The sequence below is a fragment of the Artibeus jamaicensis genome, unplaced genomic scaffold (genome assembly GCF_021234435.1).
Source record: "Artibeus jamaicensis isolate MK-2021 breed Jamaican fruit bat unplaced genomic scaffold, CSHL_Jam_final contig_426, whole genome shotgun sequence".
NCBI classification, from domain to species: Eukaryota; Metazoa; Chordata; class Mammalia; order Chiroptera; family Phyllostomidae; genus Artibeus; species Artibeus jamaicensis.
This window is the reverse complement of record NW_026521826.1, coordinates 4,659,896-4,675,106: the sequence shown is the minus strand read 5'-3', so window position 1 is coordinate 4,675,106 and position 15,211 is coordinate 4,659,896. Positions and strand designations below refer to the sequence as shown.

Sequence of the window (15,211 nt, the reverse complement as noted above, 5' to 3'; positions counted from 1 at the left end):
TTTTCCATGAGTTTTTTCCTTTTTGCTCAATCTCTTCATCTGCCACCCCCGCCAGCATCACCCCAGAGCTGCCGAGTTGCTCTCTGAGCCTGTCTCTGTTTGGCTTGTTAGTTCACTTTGAACATAATCTTTAAGTAACTTGTAACAGAACTTCTCTACATGAATAGCTCAAAAGTGTTTATAGTTTATTTTTTTAGTTGTATATACATCACATGAAATTGTGTGCAGCATTACAAGATAAATTTTCGTCCCTAGTGGGAAAAATCATCTTTCTTCTTAGCTTTTGCCAAATTGTCAAGAATTTCGGGTTGTATCTGTGTAATGACTTTTGCTGGATATTAATTATAAGGGTAGAAGATGACATCCTGAAAGTTTACTTAAAATTTAAAATTCATTTAAAATGTGTAAAGTGCCTACAGATTTTCTGCAAGAGAGCAACCATTACCACAATCATGAATTACCTTTTGGGTTGTATTTCAGTTCCAAACTTTAAATGTTCATTTGTATTATGCTTTATTGACATGTATCGACATTTTAAAAAATGATTGCAACTGGATTCCCTGTTATAAACTGTAGAATTAATAGAGTTCAGATTCACTTATGGAAACTTAAGGACATTCCCATTTTTTTAAATAACCACCACTGACTGTATGAAAGGCAAAAAGTTTTTACGGCAGGGAGATGTTTGATTTTAACAACAGAAAACAATTCCAGTGACTAAATTTGCTTAGTGTGTTCAGCTATGCCGTCGTCAAAGCTGTAGTGTGCATAGGAGTCATGTAATTAGATAAAATGTCTTAGTTAAAGAGCATTTCTTTTCTTTTTTAAATAATGATAGTTCCTTGTTAACTGATTTTTTAAAAAAGTATGCCAGTGCTTATTTTAAAGCTTCTTTTGGTTTATATTGGAAGCTACAAAGTCACCTATCTCTCCTCAGTAGTTCATCCCTTTTATCTGTTACCCTCTCTTTAAAAAAAAACAATTATGTTTTATTCCACTGAGATGATGAGGGAAAATCGGTGACCAGACTGTGTCTGGGCTTGGGGAAGGGGTCGGACCCAAACCCAGTCACAGTTGGGGGGGTGGATTTAGGGGCGACAGCACAATCCGGTGACTCCCAGCCTATGCGTGAGGGAAGCCATGGAGCACTGAACAGGAGTCCACGTCTGCTCTGGTGCGCGCTGGTGACACGGGCCTTGGGTTCTTAGAGTCCACAGTGCTGTCCTGTTGAACGTTTTAGTGACTGATTCAGATGGTCACACAGAGAGGTGCGGTGATCAGACTTAGACAGTAAGAAACCAGAAGGGGGACAGAGTGTGAGATAAGGTAGAAAAGAGACTGGCACTGTAGAAGTTCTTGACAGACTGTAGAAAGGACAGATGCTTTTTTTTTTTAAGGTTTCATTTATTTATTTTTAGAGAGAGAGAAAGGGAGAGAGAGAAACATTGCTTGGTGGCCTCTCACACACACCTGTACCAGGTACAAAACTACAACCCAGGCACGTGCCCTGACTGGGAATCACACCTGCAACCTTTGGCTTTGCTGGATGACTCCCACCCAGCAGAGCCTGACTGGTCAGGGGAAAGAAGGACAGATTCTTCAAATAGAACATTTAGCTCGGATGACCATAAAGGAATTTGGATCCAACAGCCTAGTTGCTTGAGCATACCTCTGAGCAGTGTATAAGAGAACAAAATGAGGGAATGCAGTGGACTGTGAAGGTAATAAAATTCTAGTGACATGATACGGTCACTGGAAAGTCCCATGATAGCTTAACTATATTATTAGACATGATAATTTTGTGTTGGTTGCACAAGGCAAGTTCACTGTTAGACCCCTAGTGTCCAGAACATACTACACTTACACTGGGTGCTCAGTGAGTATTTGCTGATAGAATCAAGTGAATACTCTATAGGACAGTAGAGTCCTTGAGAAAGGAAACTCTACGTGGAGATGTGGGCAAAAGAGGTACAGATAACGGAAGAGCTTTTTGGTGGAGGAGGGAGTAAACTCATCCTATATGGTCGTGGGCCAGTTCACGTACAGGAAGACAGACTTGTAATCAGTGTCAGGAGATGCTTTTTGTAAAACATTTGTTTTGAAATAAACATAGGCTCACTGACATTGCACAAATAGTGTGAAGAATCTCTTTACCGGGCAGAATTACCCGAGGTAGGAATTAGGGCCATTCTGGAAGAGGTGGGGGAGGTCCCTGCCACTCAGTGTTGGCAAGCTTCGAGTTCCCTGTGCCCTTCCTGGTCCTTCTGGACCTCACATTGCTCTGGTTCTTCTCTGCCATTGTCCTAGAGGCCACTGCTCATACCTGAGGTTGTGGACTTGCATGCCCTGGACAGCCAGGTAACAGGTGAGCTGCACGTGGAGGAACACCTGACTTTCGTGTTCCCACTTTTCCCTCAGGCGCTCCCAGCAGCAGTGCTCATTTCCGCTCAGCACCACCGGCACCGAGGGAGCGTCAGCCAGTGCTGGGGCTGGTGCTGTCGGAGTCACCACAGCTCGTTGCCTTGTAGGAGTGCGGGTCCAGTGTTGCTCCATCTATTTATTTATTATTTTGGTATGAGCAGCCAAAATCATTATTTTTTTTACATGTAGATACTCCTATTTAAAAAATATCAGCACCAAATATTAAAAAGTTAACATTAAGGCCAAATACAATCCCAATTTGTGATCTGTGTCATTAAAACTCAAGGCAAAACAATGTTGCCACTGCCCCCATGTTGGAGTTGTATCAAATTCTTAGTTACTTTAACTGAGTGATTTCCTAAGCTGTCCTGTGAATCTCCTTGTTAGTTTGGTATTTAGGTGAGGTTGATTTGAACTGTCCTAAAAAGAGGGACAGTTTACTTGAAGTTTAAGTCTGGTGCTGGCAAACCTTTCGTTGAAGATCACAGGGACTCTGTCACATCTACTCGCCCCTGCAGCTGCAGTGCAGACGCTGCCTGTGGCTGAGTTCCCCTGACGCCTCCTTTATAACCAAGGCCCGTGGCTCGTGGCCATAGTTTGCTGACCCCTGGTAAATGCATTAACCTGAATCTTTTTCTATGTTAAGATATTTGCTGTGGAGGTACTTGCAAGTCATTTAATGGGGTAATTGTTTCTTTTAAAATTAACATACAACATACCAACAAACAGTGTTGTGTGTGAAGTGTGCTGATCTTAATTGTGGAGCTCAGTGGTAGAGAGTGGGGGTCGGGGGTGAGAAGCATCGGTGTGAGAGAGAAACATCCGTCGGTTGCCTCTTGCGCACTCTCTGTCTGGAGCAGAACCTGCGATATGTGTACGCGCCCAGACTGGAATTGAACCTATGACCTTTTGGTTTACGGGACAATGCTCCCACCAAGTGAGCCACGCTGGGCAGGGCACAATGATTCCTGGTATCTGTAATGTGTATAAAGATGTAAAACAAGGTCTAGATATAGAACATTTCTAGCAGCACCCCAGAAGTTTCCTGGATGGCGTTTCCCAGTGCCAATCTTCCTGTCAGCAGAGGTAACCACTGTTCTGATTTGTGTCATTTTTAGTTAATTTTATTTGTTCTTGGCCATCATTTCAATGGAATCTTACAATGTATAGAGTGATTATTTGTTTTATTTAGAAATACTGGTGAAAAATATTTTATGAAGTTTGGTAGAAGACAGTTCAAGGGGTTTATTCTAATATGATTTCATTCTTTGGTTTTATGCAAACCCCTATAGAATTTAAACTGTGGAAAGTTGTTTGAAGTGTTCTTTTTCTCCCCAGAATGAATGGGTGGTAGATGGTAGGTAGAAAATAGATAGAGGGGAGGGCAAGAATAGTAGGGGAAATATAGAATCTAAAGAACTTGAGACACGTCATAAACTAAAGGGGGGGAATGGTGGGGGTGGGGGTGCAGGGTGGAGGGGAATGAAGGGGGGAATAGAACAACTGTAATGGCATAATTAATAAAATATATTAAAATAAATAAATAAAATAAATAGTTTCTGCCACAAAAAAAAAAAAAAGGAATGAGGGAGTTGACCTGTAAAGTCTGCAACTGTTCAAACTCCAGGAAAAGGAGAACAGAGAAATTAATTGGAGGGTAAGACATAAACACTGAATGAGGGAAACTTCCCTGAGCTGAAGGACAGCAGGTTCCAAAATGAAAATGAGAGTTTACTGGGTACACAGGCAAATGAATAGGAAAGGACTCACATCAAGGCAAAATATAATGAAATATTGGAGGGTAAGGATAAAGAGAAGACTTTAAATGTTTCTGAGGGAATTAAACAGGTCACTTACAAAGGCTCGGGGATTGAACTGCTGTGACACTTCTAAGAGTAGTGGAAGCCAGAAGACAGTGGAGCAACACCTCTGTAATAGTCAGGGAGATAATTTTCAACGGATTCCCTTTCCATCTGAACTGACAGTCAAGCGTGAATGTAGACTCAAGGCATCTCCACGCAGTGAAGTCTCAAAATGTGCCCTCTCGTGTACCCATCTCAGGAATCACCACAGTGACAGCACTTCTATGATGCCGTCTGTGTGCTTCACTTCACCAGTTTAGAGCAACAGCATGAGGATATTACGATTTCTCTGCTTGATAAGTGGGGAAACTGAGAGAATTAAGTTCCCAAGGTCACACAGTTAGGAAGTGGTGAGATTGGGATTTGAACCTGGCTTGTCTTAACTCCACACTATGTGATACTGCCTCTGCTTCAGGATGTGTTCCCCCAAGTGAGGGAAACAAACAAAAAAGCTTCGGGAAGTGAGATCCAGCCCAGGAGCAGGGAAGAGGAGCTCCCAGGTTGAAGGAGAAGGGATGCTCTCAGATGGAAGCAGTGTACAGGGAGGTGCGGAATCCAGCTGGCCTGGACCGGCACAGGCAGGCAGAGGGCTCCAGGGAGAAACAAGGTGGGGACAGGCCCAGGACTGATGTGTTTGGTCACACTGACAGTTGGCTCTCAATGAGAGCAAGAGGTGATGTCTGCATGGAAGAGCAAAAAGACGGGGAAGAACACCTGTGCAGAGAGGTCGGCGTCATACACTATGTGGTTCTGTTTGAAGAGTATTTGTGTGGACATCATAAGGTACATGCTGAATACCGCGTTCCCTAAGCATTGTGATTGGGAGGGTGGGGAAAGTGTGTTCAGGTGCATGAGTCCTTATGTGCAGCCAGTGGGCGTGATGTAGAGAATTAAATCCTCAGCTTTCATAGTAGGAAGTCAGTAGGTTAAAAAATCAATCAATCAATCAAAGTAAAACAAGCAGTATCAGCATAGTATTTGGAAATAGGGCAGTAAATACCAGAAGAAACACTTAAGAAATTTGGAAGGTTGCCTCTGGGGCACTGGAATGAGGGATTGGAAAGGGTGGGGCAGAGGACTGCTCTTGTTTGAGGTAAGAGCTATGTGCTTTTTTTCCCCATAATAACACACAACACATGGAATTATTTTTGACTATTCTCTATAGTTCAGCCCCTATCCTAGCTGTTTGCAAACCTTGCTGGTTCTCTATTCAAAGTAGATCTGAAATCCGATCCCTTCTCACCACCTCCACTGCTGCCACCTGGGTCCAGCCACCACCTCTGTCATCTGCAGTGTTGTAGAGTCTCCGCTGTGGCCTCTGAGTTCCTGTCCCTGCCCTTTCAGCTGGGTGTCTGCTCAGCACCCAGAGTGATCCAGGGAAGTCACAGTCCCGATTCTGTCGCTGTCTTGCCCAGAGCCCCACAGTGGTTCCCTAGTTCACTTGGAGCAAGCCAAGGCCTTTCAGTCACGCCCCCCACATCCACACCACCCTTCCCTGCTTTACGCTTGTCCATAGCACTTACCGTGATCTAACGTGTGAGGTGTGTTACATATTTGTTTTGTTTCTAGTCTGTCTGTCCTTATTGGAATAACCTTACTGCGAGTGGGGAGTTTTTGTTTTGTTCTCAGCTGTATTCCCAGAGCCCAGGAGAGTGCTTGGCACATAGTAGGCTCTGAGTAAAGATTTAATAAATAAGTATTTTTTATTATAAAAATAAAAATTGCATACAAAAATGCTACCAGTTTTTTTTTGCAGTGAGTTAAAAAAAACTAGCTCTCTGCCTCACTAGTCTAAGCATCACAGGCAATTTGAAAGTGAAATCCTGAGGGATCCAGTTGAAAAGGTTTGTTTCCATTTGGAAGATAACCCAGGCTGTCATGAAACTGTGGCCCTTTAACGTAAAAATCTGTGCTGTGTACTATCAATCCTCACTGCAAAATGTATCATACTGTAAGCTGCTTACGACTTGGAGTACTGATTTCCGAACTTTTTGGCAGTTAACACTTCAGACAAGATACTAGCATTGATTTTCAAATCAGATTCTGCTTGGTGCGGGGACATCAACCTCACAGATACCTTCTTTAAGGGGCGAGTTCCTAAGATTCCAGTTCTTGTCAGGAAAGTCACCTCCATCAGTCTTAACCTTCTTTTGTCTCTTATTTGCTCATCCTAATTCATGCCATGTTTTACTGCTGCTAAAGCTATTTGTATTTAATCAGGGTGTTCTCTTTCTCCTATTCTCCCCTCTTGTCACCTGTTTCTTATGAATTGTTTTCATTTTGGGCTTCAAAGTTGTTTGAATACTTAGGTGATGACAGAGTAATTAAGAGTTCTACATGCCTGGTGGTGTTTCAGGTGGGTACCTGTTACATCCGCCAACATTTCAAGGTGGTTCTTTACCTCTCCTCCTCAGGCTTCCGGATCCAGTCTTCTGTTGTTGTGTTGTGCAGTTGTACCCTGCTTTCCCACTAAGTCACGAGGCTTTTGCTTTTAAGAGATGATATTTCATGGTATCATTCTGAGGAAATAAAACAAATTTGGGGAAACACTAGCTAAGAACCAGTCAGGATGCTGTATGTGCAATTTCATATTCAGTGTCCAGTATGGGCCTGCACTTGGTCAACCACTGCCCTGTGGTAGGATTCCATTCTTCTTGTCAGTGTGATGGGAATTGGGTGATTGTCATTTTTGTGAACTCAAGCTGAAAAACCTTAAAATAATTTTTGTCACAAATGACATTGGAGGTGATTAAAATAAAGTGCTGCTGTTCTTGGTGGATGTTTATGACTAATCCATGAAGCTGTAGATACGTAGATTTTCGTAAGATTTTTGACAGCCTCTCCTTGTAAACAAGGATACCTGTAGGCTGGTAGATAAAACAGTTAACAGGACTTAATGTTGGTTGCAGAACTCTTCCTGGCAGTGTTCTAGAGAGACCTAGAACAGCCTGACACAGGTTTCTGCCCTGGTCTCTGGCCTGTTTGTGAATTTGGATGATGACTTAGAGGTGCGTTTGCTCACCAGTGGATGAGAAAGCTAAGAGGAATACCTGAAAACGAAATGGCAGCTAAGGGTTTTAGAAGATCTCAGATGTAGGAATGAGTTGCAGGAGACTTGAAGAATTTTCAGAGTGATAGCTCTTGTTGTCAGGTAAAAGTATCACTATCAAGTTAAAGACTAGATAATTGGCCTAACTGCAGGAGATAGAAAGCCCTTGAAACTTGTGAGCCCATGGGAATTTGTGGTGTGCACTGTAGTTGTCCAAAAAGAACTGAAGGCCTTGGTTACACGGGTGGCAAAGGTCTGGCAGTGCAGCCGCACCACACTGAGTTCAGCAGGACCAGCCAGGTCACATTCGGAGCGTAGCACTCAGTGTCAGGATGTTCAAATGCTTTCATCATGTAGCATTCTGTGCATCCCAAGAAACACATGCAAGTTATGAAGTAAACGAAACAGGTATCTAAAGGCCTTAATTGTGTCTTAAAAATTAGAACATTTTGAAAAGCATGCATCTGTATTTTCCTTCTCTACCCCAGAAGTAACCATCGTCTTGAATCTGTCACTTCCTTGCTTTTTCAAAAATAATTCTGCCATGTTATATGTGTGTTTCTGAGCGATATATTATTTTTGAACTTGTTTTTGAATTTTATTAAAATGCTGTTATATTGTAAACAACCTATATTGTTGTCCAACCTTTGCTACTTGCTATTTACATTCAGCATTGTTTCTAAGATTCAGGTACATCAGTTGTTCTCAACCAGAGTCCCCACCTGGGTCATAGAACACGCAAAGTGATCTGAGTGCCCATTCTGTCACGTTTCCCTAGGACGTACACAGGAGAGGTGCTGTCTCATTACGTACAGTGGATGCTCGAGACTAGGCAGTGGGCTTACCTCTCTGCTGGACCCCGAGTTGTTAGGTGTCACTCTGCCTAGTTAATCATTATGACTTCTGTGGAGTGCTCCATCCGTGAGCATACGGATGCTCATTCACAGTCCTCCTGTGATGAATGTCTGGGTTGTTTCCCAGTCTGTTGCTGCTGCTGCTGTTACTGTGACCAGTTGTGCTGTGACAACTTCGTCATGTCTCTGCGTGCACACGAAGAAATGTTTCACTAGGTGTACATCTGAGTGGTGTTTCTGGGGACTGCCACATTTTAGTGGGGACATTGGTAAACTGCAGTAAATACAGGGGAGGGCAAGTAAGAAAAGTCCCAAGGTATCATAACCAACCTTTATTTTCCTTATTTTCTCAGGGATTGAAGAGGTTAATGACCATTTGCCAGAAGCACTTTCCTACAGATCCCTCAAAATGTGTGGAGTACAATGCTCTCTGAGACCTGTGTACAGTGTGTGGATACTGCGAGCAACTTCAGGGAGCATGGTACGGGCTTCTGGAACTTCCAGCAGGAACCAGGGAAGGAGGAAAATGGATTTTCTAGACTCTGGGTTCTCCCTAATGAAGCTCTTGGTTTTAAGAAGTGTCTTGGCGCTCACATCACACCTGACTGCAAACTGACTTCTGTCTTGCTGATGTTTTAAATAGTTGAAAAACTAAGTTCAAAAAGGCTCTATCCCTAATTTAAATGTGCAGCCAGGGGTCACAGAAGGGGGTTTAAAATGACTCTTTCCCTCGAGACCTGGAAGTTGCAGTTTGGTGATTGAAAGGGTACATTTGAGGGTGAACTTCATTGTTTCTGTAAAATATGGTGCTTTCACACTGTCCTATATGTCATATTTTCAGAAAGTATTTTTATATATCTCCACGAAAATAGGGAACCATTTAACAAAACTTTATAGTCCTTAAATGTTACTGAACGTTTGCCATCCTGATAGAGAATTTGAATGTAAATGTTGTTACGGTTGACTCAAGTGTTATTTTTCTTGCATTTCAAAACTTGCTTTTATCTTCTAAGGAGTGGAAAGTTTTGTCTTTGTTATCTCTTGGGACAGAGAACTGACAGGAAATACGAGTCTGAGAAACAAAGAAGGTATGTTACAGCAACAGAAGTTCAAATTCAGTAGTCTCAGCACATGCAGGTCCAGGTGGGGAATTGGAGCGTCAAGCTAGCCAAGAACGGGGGCATTTTGATGCTGCTGGTCCTTCCTGGACTAGGACCGCCTGCAAGTTCCATCCTTGTCAGACCCACGGTGGATGGCTGTTCCCAGCTCCATCCCTCCAATCAGAATAGAGGTGCCCTTGCCTTCATCACTGCCGGACACAGTAGGCCCTGGGTCTGTTTTCCACAAATCGGGACTTCTGAATCTTGTGTTCTCACACCTGGGGAATTGTGATCAATCACTGCGCTTTAGGAGCTGAGAGGACTTGGTTAATAAGGGAAGTGGGTAAACAGAGTGTTTGTCACCTGTCCACGTACCAGGGGTGGTACTGGATGGTGGTGAGAGTGGGGCTCTGTCCAAAGTCAGAACCTCCAGCCTCAAATTTCAGCTCTCCACCTCCTGACCATGTGGCCATGAGTAACTTAATTTTTCTGAGACTCAGTTTCCTTGTCTGCAAATAGTAGTCAGTCACAGCAGTCCATACCTCCTAGTGTCATTGTTGTGTTTAAGCAAAATGCTTAGCACACTGACTGGTAAATAAGAGTTCAGTGGCTACGGGTTGCTGTGTCCCTGTTATCCAAGTGTCTCTGGAGTAGCTGTCCGGAGCCCCGTGGTCAGGGGCAGTGGGTGCTCCCGGAATGACAGTGGTGGCGTCCGCAGCAGCGGTGATAGACACTCACTGAGCGTTTACTGCATGCAGGTCCTACAGGCTTCCACTTTCCAAGCTTACGAGGGTGGAGGATGTGGGAGCTGAGTCAGCTGATGAGGCAGGTGAATGTAGATTCACAGTCCCCTATTCTGGCCCTTTTGGGGAAGGCGTGAAAGCTGGTTTGGCTCCTTGTGGTCTGTGCCCATGCCTGAGTTTCTGTTGGATATTTGCATGGGTGGTGGCTGAGGCCCCCTGTCCTAGATTGAGTCAGGTTCCTCGTCCCCCAACCCTCCCCACTTCTTACTCTGGAAACCATGTCTTAGACTTTGCAAGGCTGAGACAACAGTCTTGACCAGCGATTTTCTTGCATGCTGCAAGAATTTTTAAGACATGCAATACCTGAGTATTTAGGCAGGGGTCATGACCTTGTTTCCCTTAGGTTGTCATATTTAAAAATAACAACAACCAACACAATAGCCATCTGGTGCAAATGAATCAAAATAATACCTGTGGCTTTTTGTTTTTCGTCAGATTGGCAAAAGACACATTTTATGGTGTGCTGCAGAATTTTAGTAATTATGTGTACCATGATATGAAAAAGGTTGAAAATTACTGATCTGGACCTTTTGTTATATAGTCTTATTGCGCAGGACTTGTTTATACGTCCTGCTGATTGAAGACTGCCCATGTGGCTTCTGTGTACTCACCAGGCCACAGCATGGAAGTCAGTCATTTTCACACTGCCTTCTATTTGCTGTTAACATGCCACATAGAGAAGAAATGGCATCGTGTGACAGTAGTGCCTTCTAAAATTGATCAGTATGGATAGATAGTTTAAAAAATACATGCAGCCCTGGGAGGTGTGGATCAGTGGATTGAGTGCCAGCCTGTGAACCCAAAGGTTGCTAGTTCAATTCCCAGTCAGGGTACCTGCCTGGGTTGCAGGCCAGGTCCCCAGTTGGGGGCATGTGAGAGGCAACTGGTCACTGTATCTCTTCCACACTGATGTTCCTCTCCCTCTTTCTCCCTTCCTTCCCCTGTCTCTAAAAGTAAATAAATAAAATCTTTTTTAAAAAAAGTAATTGTAACATACTATACAGTGCATGTCTGTTAACCATTTTGGGCTTGGGTGGAGGGAGGCAGGTTCAAGGATATAAATCCCTCATAGAAAGTTTTCTGTTTCCCTGAAGCTAAAGATTTCAGATGACTACAAATATCAGGTGGGTAGATAATAAAAAACAAGAACTCTTGCATTCTCTGAATCACGAAAATTTAATTTAGAAGATAACTACATGATGTTTTTAGCTTGTGCTAAAACAGTGGTGGCATTCTTTTCAAACCAGTCGCAGTCCTGCCCTGGCCAGCGTGGTTCCGTTGGAGCGTAGTCCGGTAAACGGAAAGGTCTCAGGTGTGATTTCTGGTCAGGGCTTGTATGAGAGGCAACCGATGGATGCCTCTCTCAAGTCAGTGTTTCGTTCCCTCTCTCTCCCCCTCCCCCTTTCTCTAAAGTCAATAAGCATGCCCTTGGGTGAGGATAAAAATAAAATCAGTCACCACCCTGAAATACTTAGTGTTCTTCCCTTTCTTCTTCCTCACTCCCTCAGACTCCTATGCAGAGGAGTTGTGTCTTCTTAATTCAGATTTAGTGAACCACTGGTTTTCCCTCAGAAGTCAATATTACGCTTCTGAGGGAGGAGTATCCTTGTTATTTGCAAAGACTAAGCAGCAATGTTCAGCATAGAGCCTGTGGCTATCGGGAAGTCTGGCAGTGATGAGAGTCTTTGGGGAAAATAAAGCTGAGGTCAAAGGCAGTGGACACAGGGCGGGGGTGGGAGATGAGGAGAGACCATCTAGTTCTTGTAGGAGAAGTGGGGAGGTCCAGAGACACCAGAGCGAGGAAGGCAGCCACCTCTAACAAGAGACCGTAGGGTTTTGCTGTGGGCTCTGAATCAGATTCAGGAGGAACAGGAAATGGGATTGATAATAATCCACTTCTTTATGTCAGTTTCTCCTTTCTGGTGACTTGCTGACCTACTCTAGCACTTTAGATTGCCTTTACATTCCACCTCGGTGAATACTTTAGAAATAAAACTGTCTTTTTATTTTGAAAGTAAGCTGCTTGGAAAAGACTGAATTATACTGAACTGTAATTTTAGCTCACGGCCTACGAACAGTCTCCCTCTCAGAACATCACGATGACCATTAGCAAGTCTTGCCAGCCCAGCTCTCTGCCTCCCACGACCAACTTGTCCGGAGAAGGGTTGTACTTATATCAACATCCTCCTGATCCCACCTATCCATCAGTCTTATGGGAGTTAACGTCCTTATTACTGCTTTATGTTCCTTTTACGTGCTAACTATACCCCAACAGGCAACCACACATTATCACATTAACAATATTGAACCATCCTTTACATGAGAAAACACGCTCATAATGATGCAACAGATGCCCCACTACTCTTAACCAATAACTCCAGGATTATTCTGGGGACTTTGTATTATAAATACAGTTTAACCAAAAATTAGGTTGAGAATCTCATAATAGAATCTAAAAATTATTTTAAAATTTTAAAAAAGATTTTATTTATGTTTAGACAGAGAGGAAGGCAGGGAGAAAGGGAGGGAAACATCACTGTGTGATTGCCTCTCATGTGCCCCCTACTGGAGACCTGGCCTGCAACCCCTGACTGAGAATTGAACTAGCAACCCTTTGGTTCACAGGCCTGTGCTCAGTCCACTGAGCCACACGAGCCAAGGCTAAAAATTTTTATTTATTGAAAAGCATGCTAGAACTGCTAACTCATGTCCCTACACCTAAGAGTGTGGCTTTTGCAAACTCTGGAAGTTGTCCCTTGGTCTTAGGAGCCAAAAAGTCTGTGCAAATTTAAAAAAAAGTAAGAAAGCTAATTGCCTCCTCAATAGTAATTTCACTACTTATACTAATTATACCAGTCACGATAACTGTCTCCAATATTCAGAAATACGTTGTACACCAAACTGTAGAAACTGTAATCTCATGCACCTTTATCACCAGCCCAATCCCCACTATGTAATGTTTACCTCCTCTAGCCAGGAAATAGTCATTTCTAACTGACACTGAATAACAATTCGAACTATGAAGCGATCACTCAGCTTCAAACCAGGCTGATTCTCAGAGGTATTGACTCATACACCAGTAGCCCTCCACCACTCGTCACATGACCTGTTACGGAGTTCTCAATGTGATACATGCGCTCAGATCCAGACATCAGTGTGTTCTTCCAGTGCCTCTAGAATTTCTCATCCCCGTACTGATCCTAGTTACCACCCACAGTCTTTTTCAATTTATTGGGTGAGAAAGAGAAGGAATTACGTTATTCCTGTTAACAGGCTGATGATACAGCTGAGCAGATGCTAATACTGCCGCCCTGAGAGCAATCTTATGTAGTTGTATCGGAGACACCAGATTTATTACACCAGTAGCATGACGCTTATTTAACCCTAACACATGAGGATTACAGCAGATCTTCTTACTCAACTTTGACAACGCCAACTTCCCGATAACCGGATTCCTCCTAGTTGCTATCAGTGATTCAGCCCAACTGGGGTTACCCACGACTAGCCTCTGCCATGGAAGGCCCCACACCCATCTCAGCACTACTCCACTCAGGCAGGCATTTCTCTACGGACCTGACTGTACCCACTGACAGAAAACCTAATTCAAACAATAATGATACCTAGGAGCAGTCACCACACTGTCTATAGCAGTTGGGTTCCTCACCCAGAACAGCATTAAAAACTATAGCTTTCCCCATCTCAAGCCAACTAGGCCTGATAATAATCACCATGAGCCTTAACAAACCCTCTCTAAGCCTTTCGCCGTGTGTGTACATGCATTTTTAAAGCCATACTGTTCTTAGGTTCAGGGCCTGTTATTCACAGCCTACATGATGAACGAGCTATTTGAAGGGTGGACGGGCTGTTCAAAGCACTGTCCTTCCCTCTCACTGCACTCGTTATGGAAGCCTGGCACTGTCAGGAATACTTTTCCTAACAGGATGTCATGCCAGCATCTTCCTGATCCCACCTATCCCTCCTGGAACCTAATTACATTAAAATGCTAACTCATCATATGCCAACACCTGACCGCTACTAATTACTCTCATCACTGCATCCCTAACAGGAAAGTTATATTTAAAACTTTACATTAGTGAGTGAGATTGACAATCTTGGCAGCAAGCCACAGTACCTCCATTTCCGTGTTACCCTCATAGCAGGTAATAATCTTGTCCAAGTTTTACAGCCCACTTTAGATGTGGGGCTGGGTATATAGAACCCAGTTTTCTTGATTCTTTTCCCTTGTGCCACTGTGTACCTCAGATGCTGTAAGACTGGGCTATCTGACCTGCACTGAAGGACTCGAAGTGAGTTTTATAAAAATACCATTTTAGCTGTGGCTCTCTTGGTCAGAGCATCGTCCAATAGCCAAAAGGTTATGGGTTGATTCCCAGTTATGGCACATACCTGGGTTGCCTGCAGATTCTTGAAGTTCCCTTATAATTACAAAATAAACCATGTTCATTCGGCCAAGATGTTCACAGGAGTACAGGTGGCAAAGTTTGAGAGAGTAAAATATGTAAAGGAATTATTTTGTCAGTGGTTGGTTTAAATTGCATGTGGGGAACTACATTTCTAAATTATTTCTAAAAATATTTTTGTAACAGTGACATGGCCAAGGCAGCAGATGGGGACAGGGCTCCTCAGTGGGGTGGGGCCTGGTCCAGAGCCCCAAGAGGAGCTAGAGATCCTGCAGTGGAGCCAGAAGCCAGGTCAGGGGACTCTCAGAGTGTGGTAAGGAGGCAGGAGGGCGGTGGTGGAGGGCTGGTCCGCGCCCATCCTGACTCTGGTGCACAGGGACTTGGGCAGCCTCTCTGCAGGCTGCAGGAGCATGCACGTCTTTCACAAAAGCCATGACCCAAAATAATCAGCATTGAGGGAAATAAGACATGCAAATACTTTGCCTAGCCAGGCAAATACTTTGCCTAGCCAGGCAAATTGGCAAGTGCCATGAGCAGCCAGGCTCATGGATGATGGCAAAATGGACCCCAAGTTTAGGAATCTGTGGAAAAGGGGTGTAGGGAAGACAAGTAGTGTGGACACAGCAACTGAGCAATGGAAGGAACCAAGATGAGGGTCCCAAGAGGGATTGTGCTGGGCCTCAGCCTGCCTCTGGCCAGTG

The 15,211-nt window shown here is 43.8% G+C and overlaps 1 protein-coding gene across 3 annotated transcripts in view; it reads left to right on the top strand.

The window, feature by feature from the left end:
* Positions 1 to 11,085, top strand: part of PRPF18 (pre-mRNA processing factor 18) — a 54,023-nt gene extending 42,938 nt beyond the window's left edge. For all 3 annotated transcript variants that reach the window (XM_037155200.2, XM_053665811.1, XM_053665809.1), the window contains one exon: positions 8,540 to 11,085. In XM_037155200.2, coding sequence (XP_037011095.1) covers positions 8,540 to 8,620 — 81 coding nt within the window. In that variant the 3' untranslated portion in view covers positions 8,621 to 11,085. The remainder of the gene's footprint in view (positions 1 to 8,539) is intronic.
* The last annotated feature ends 4,126 nt before the right edge of the window (positions 11,086 to 15,211 follow it).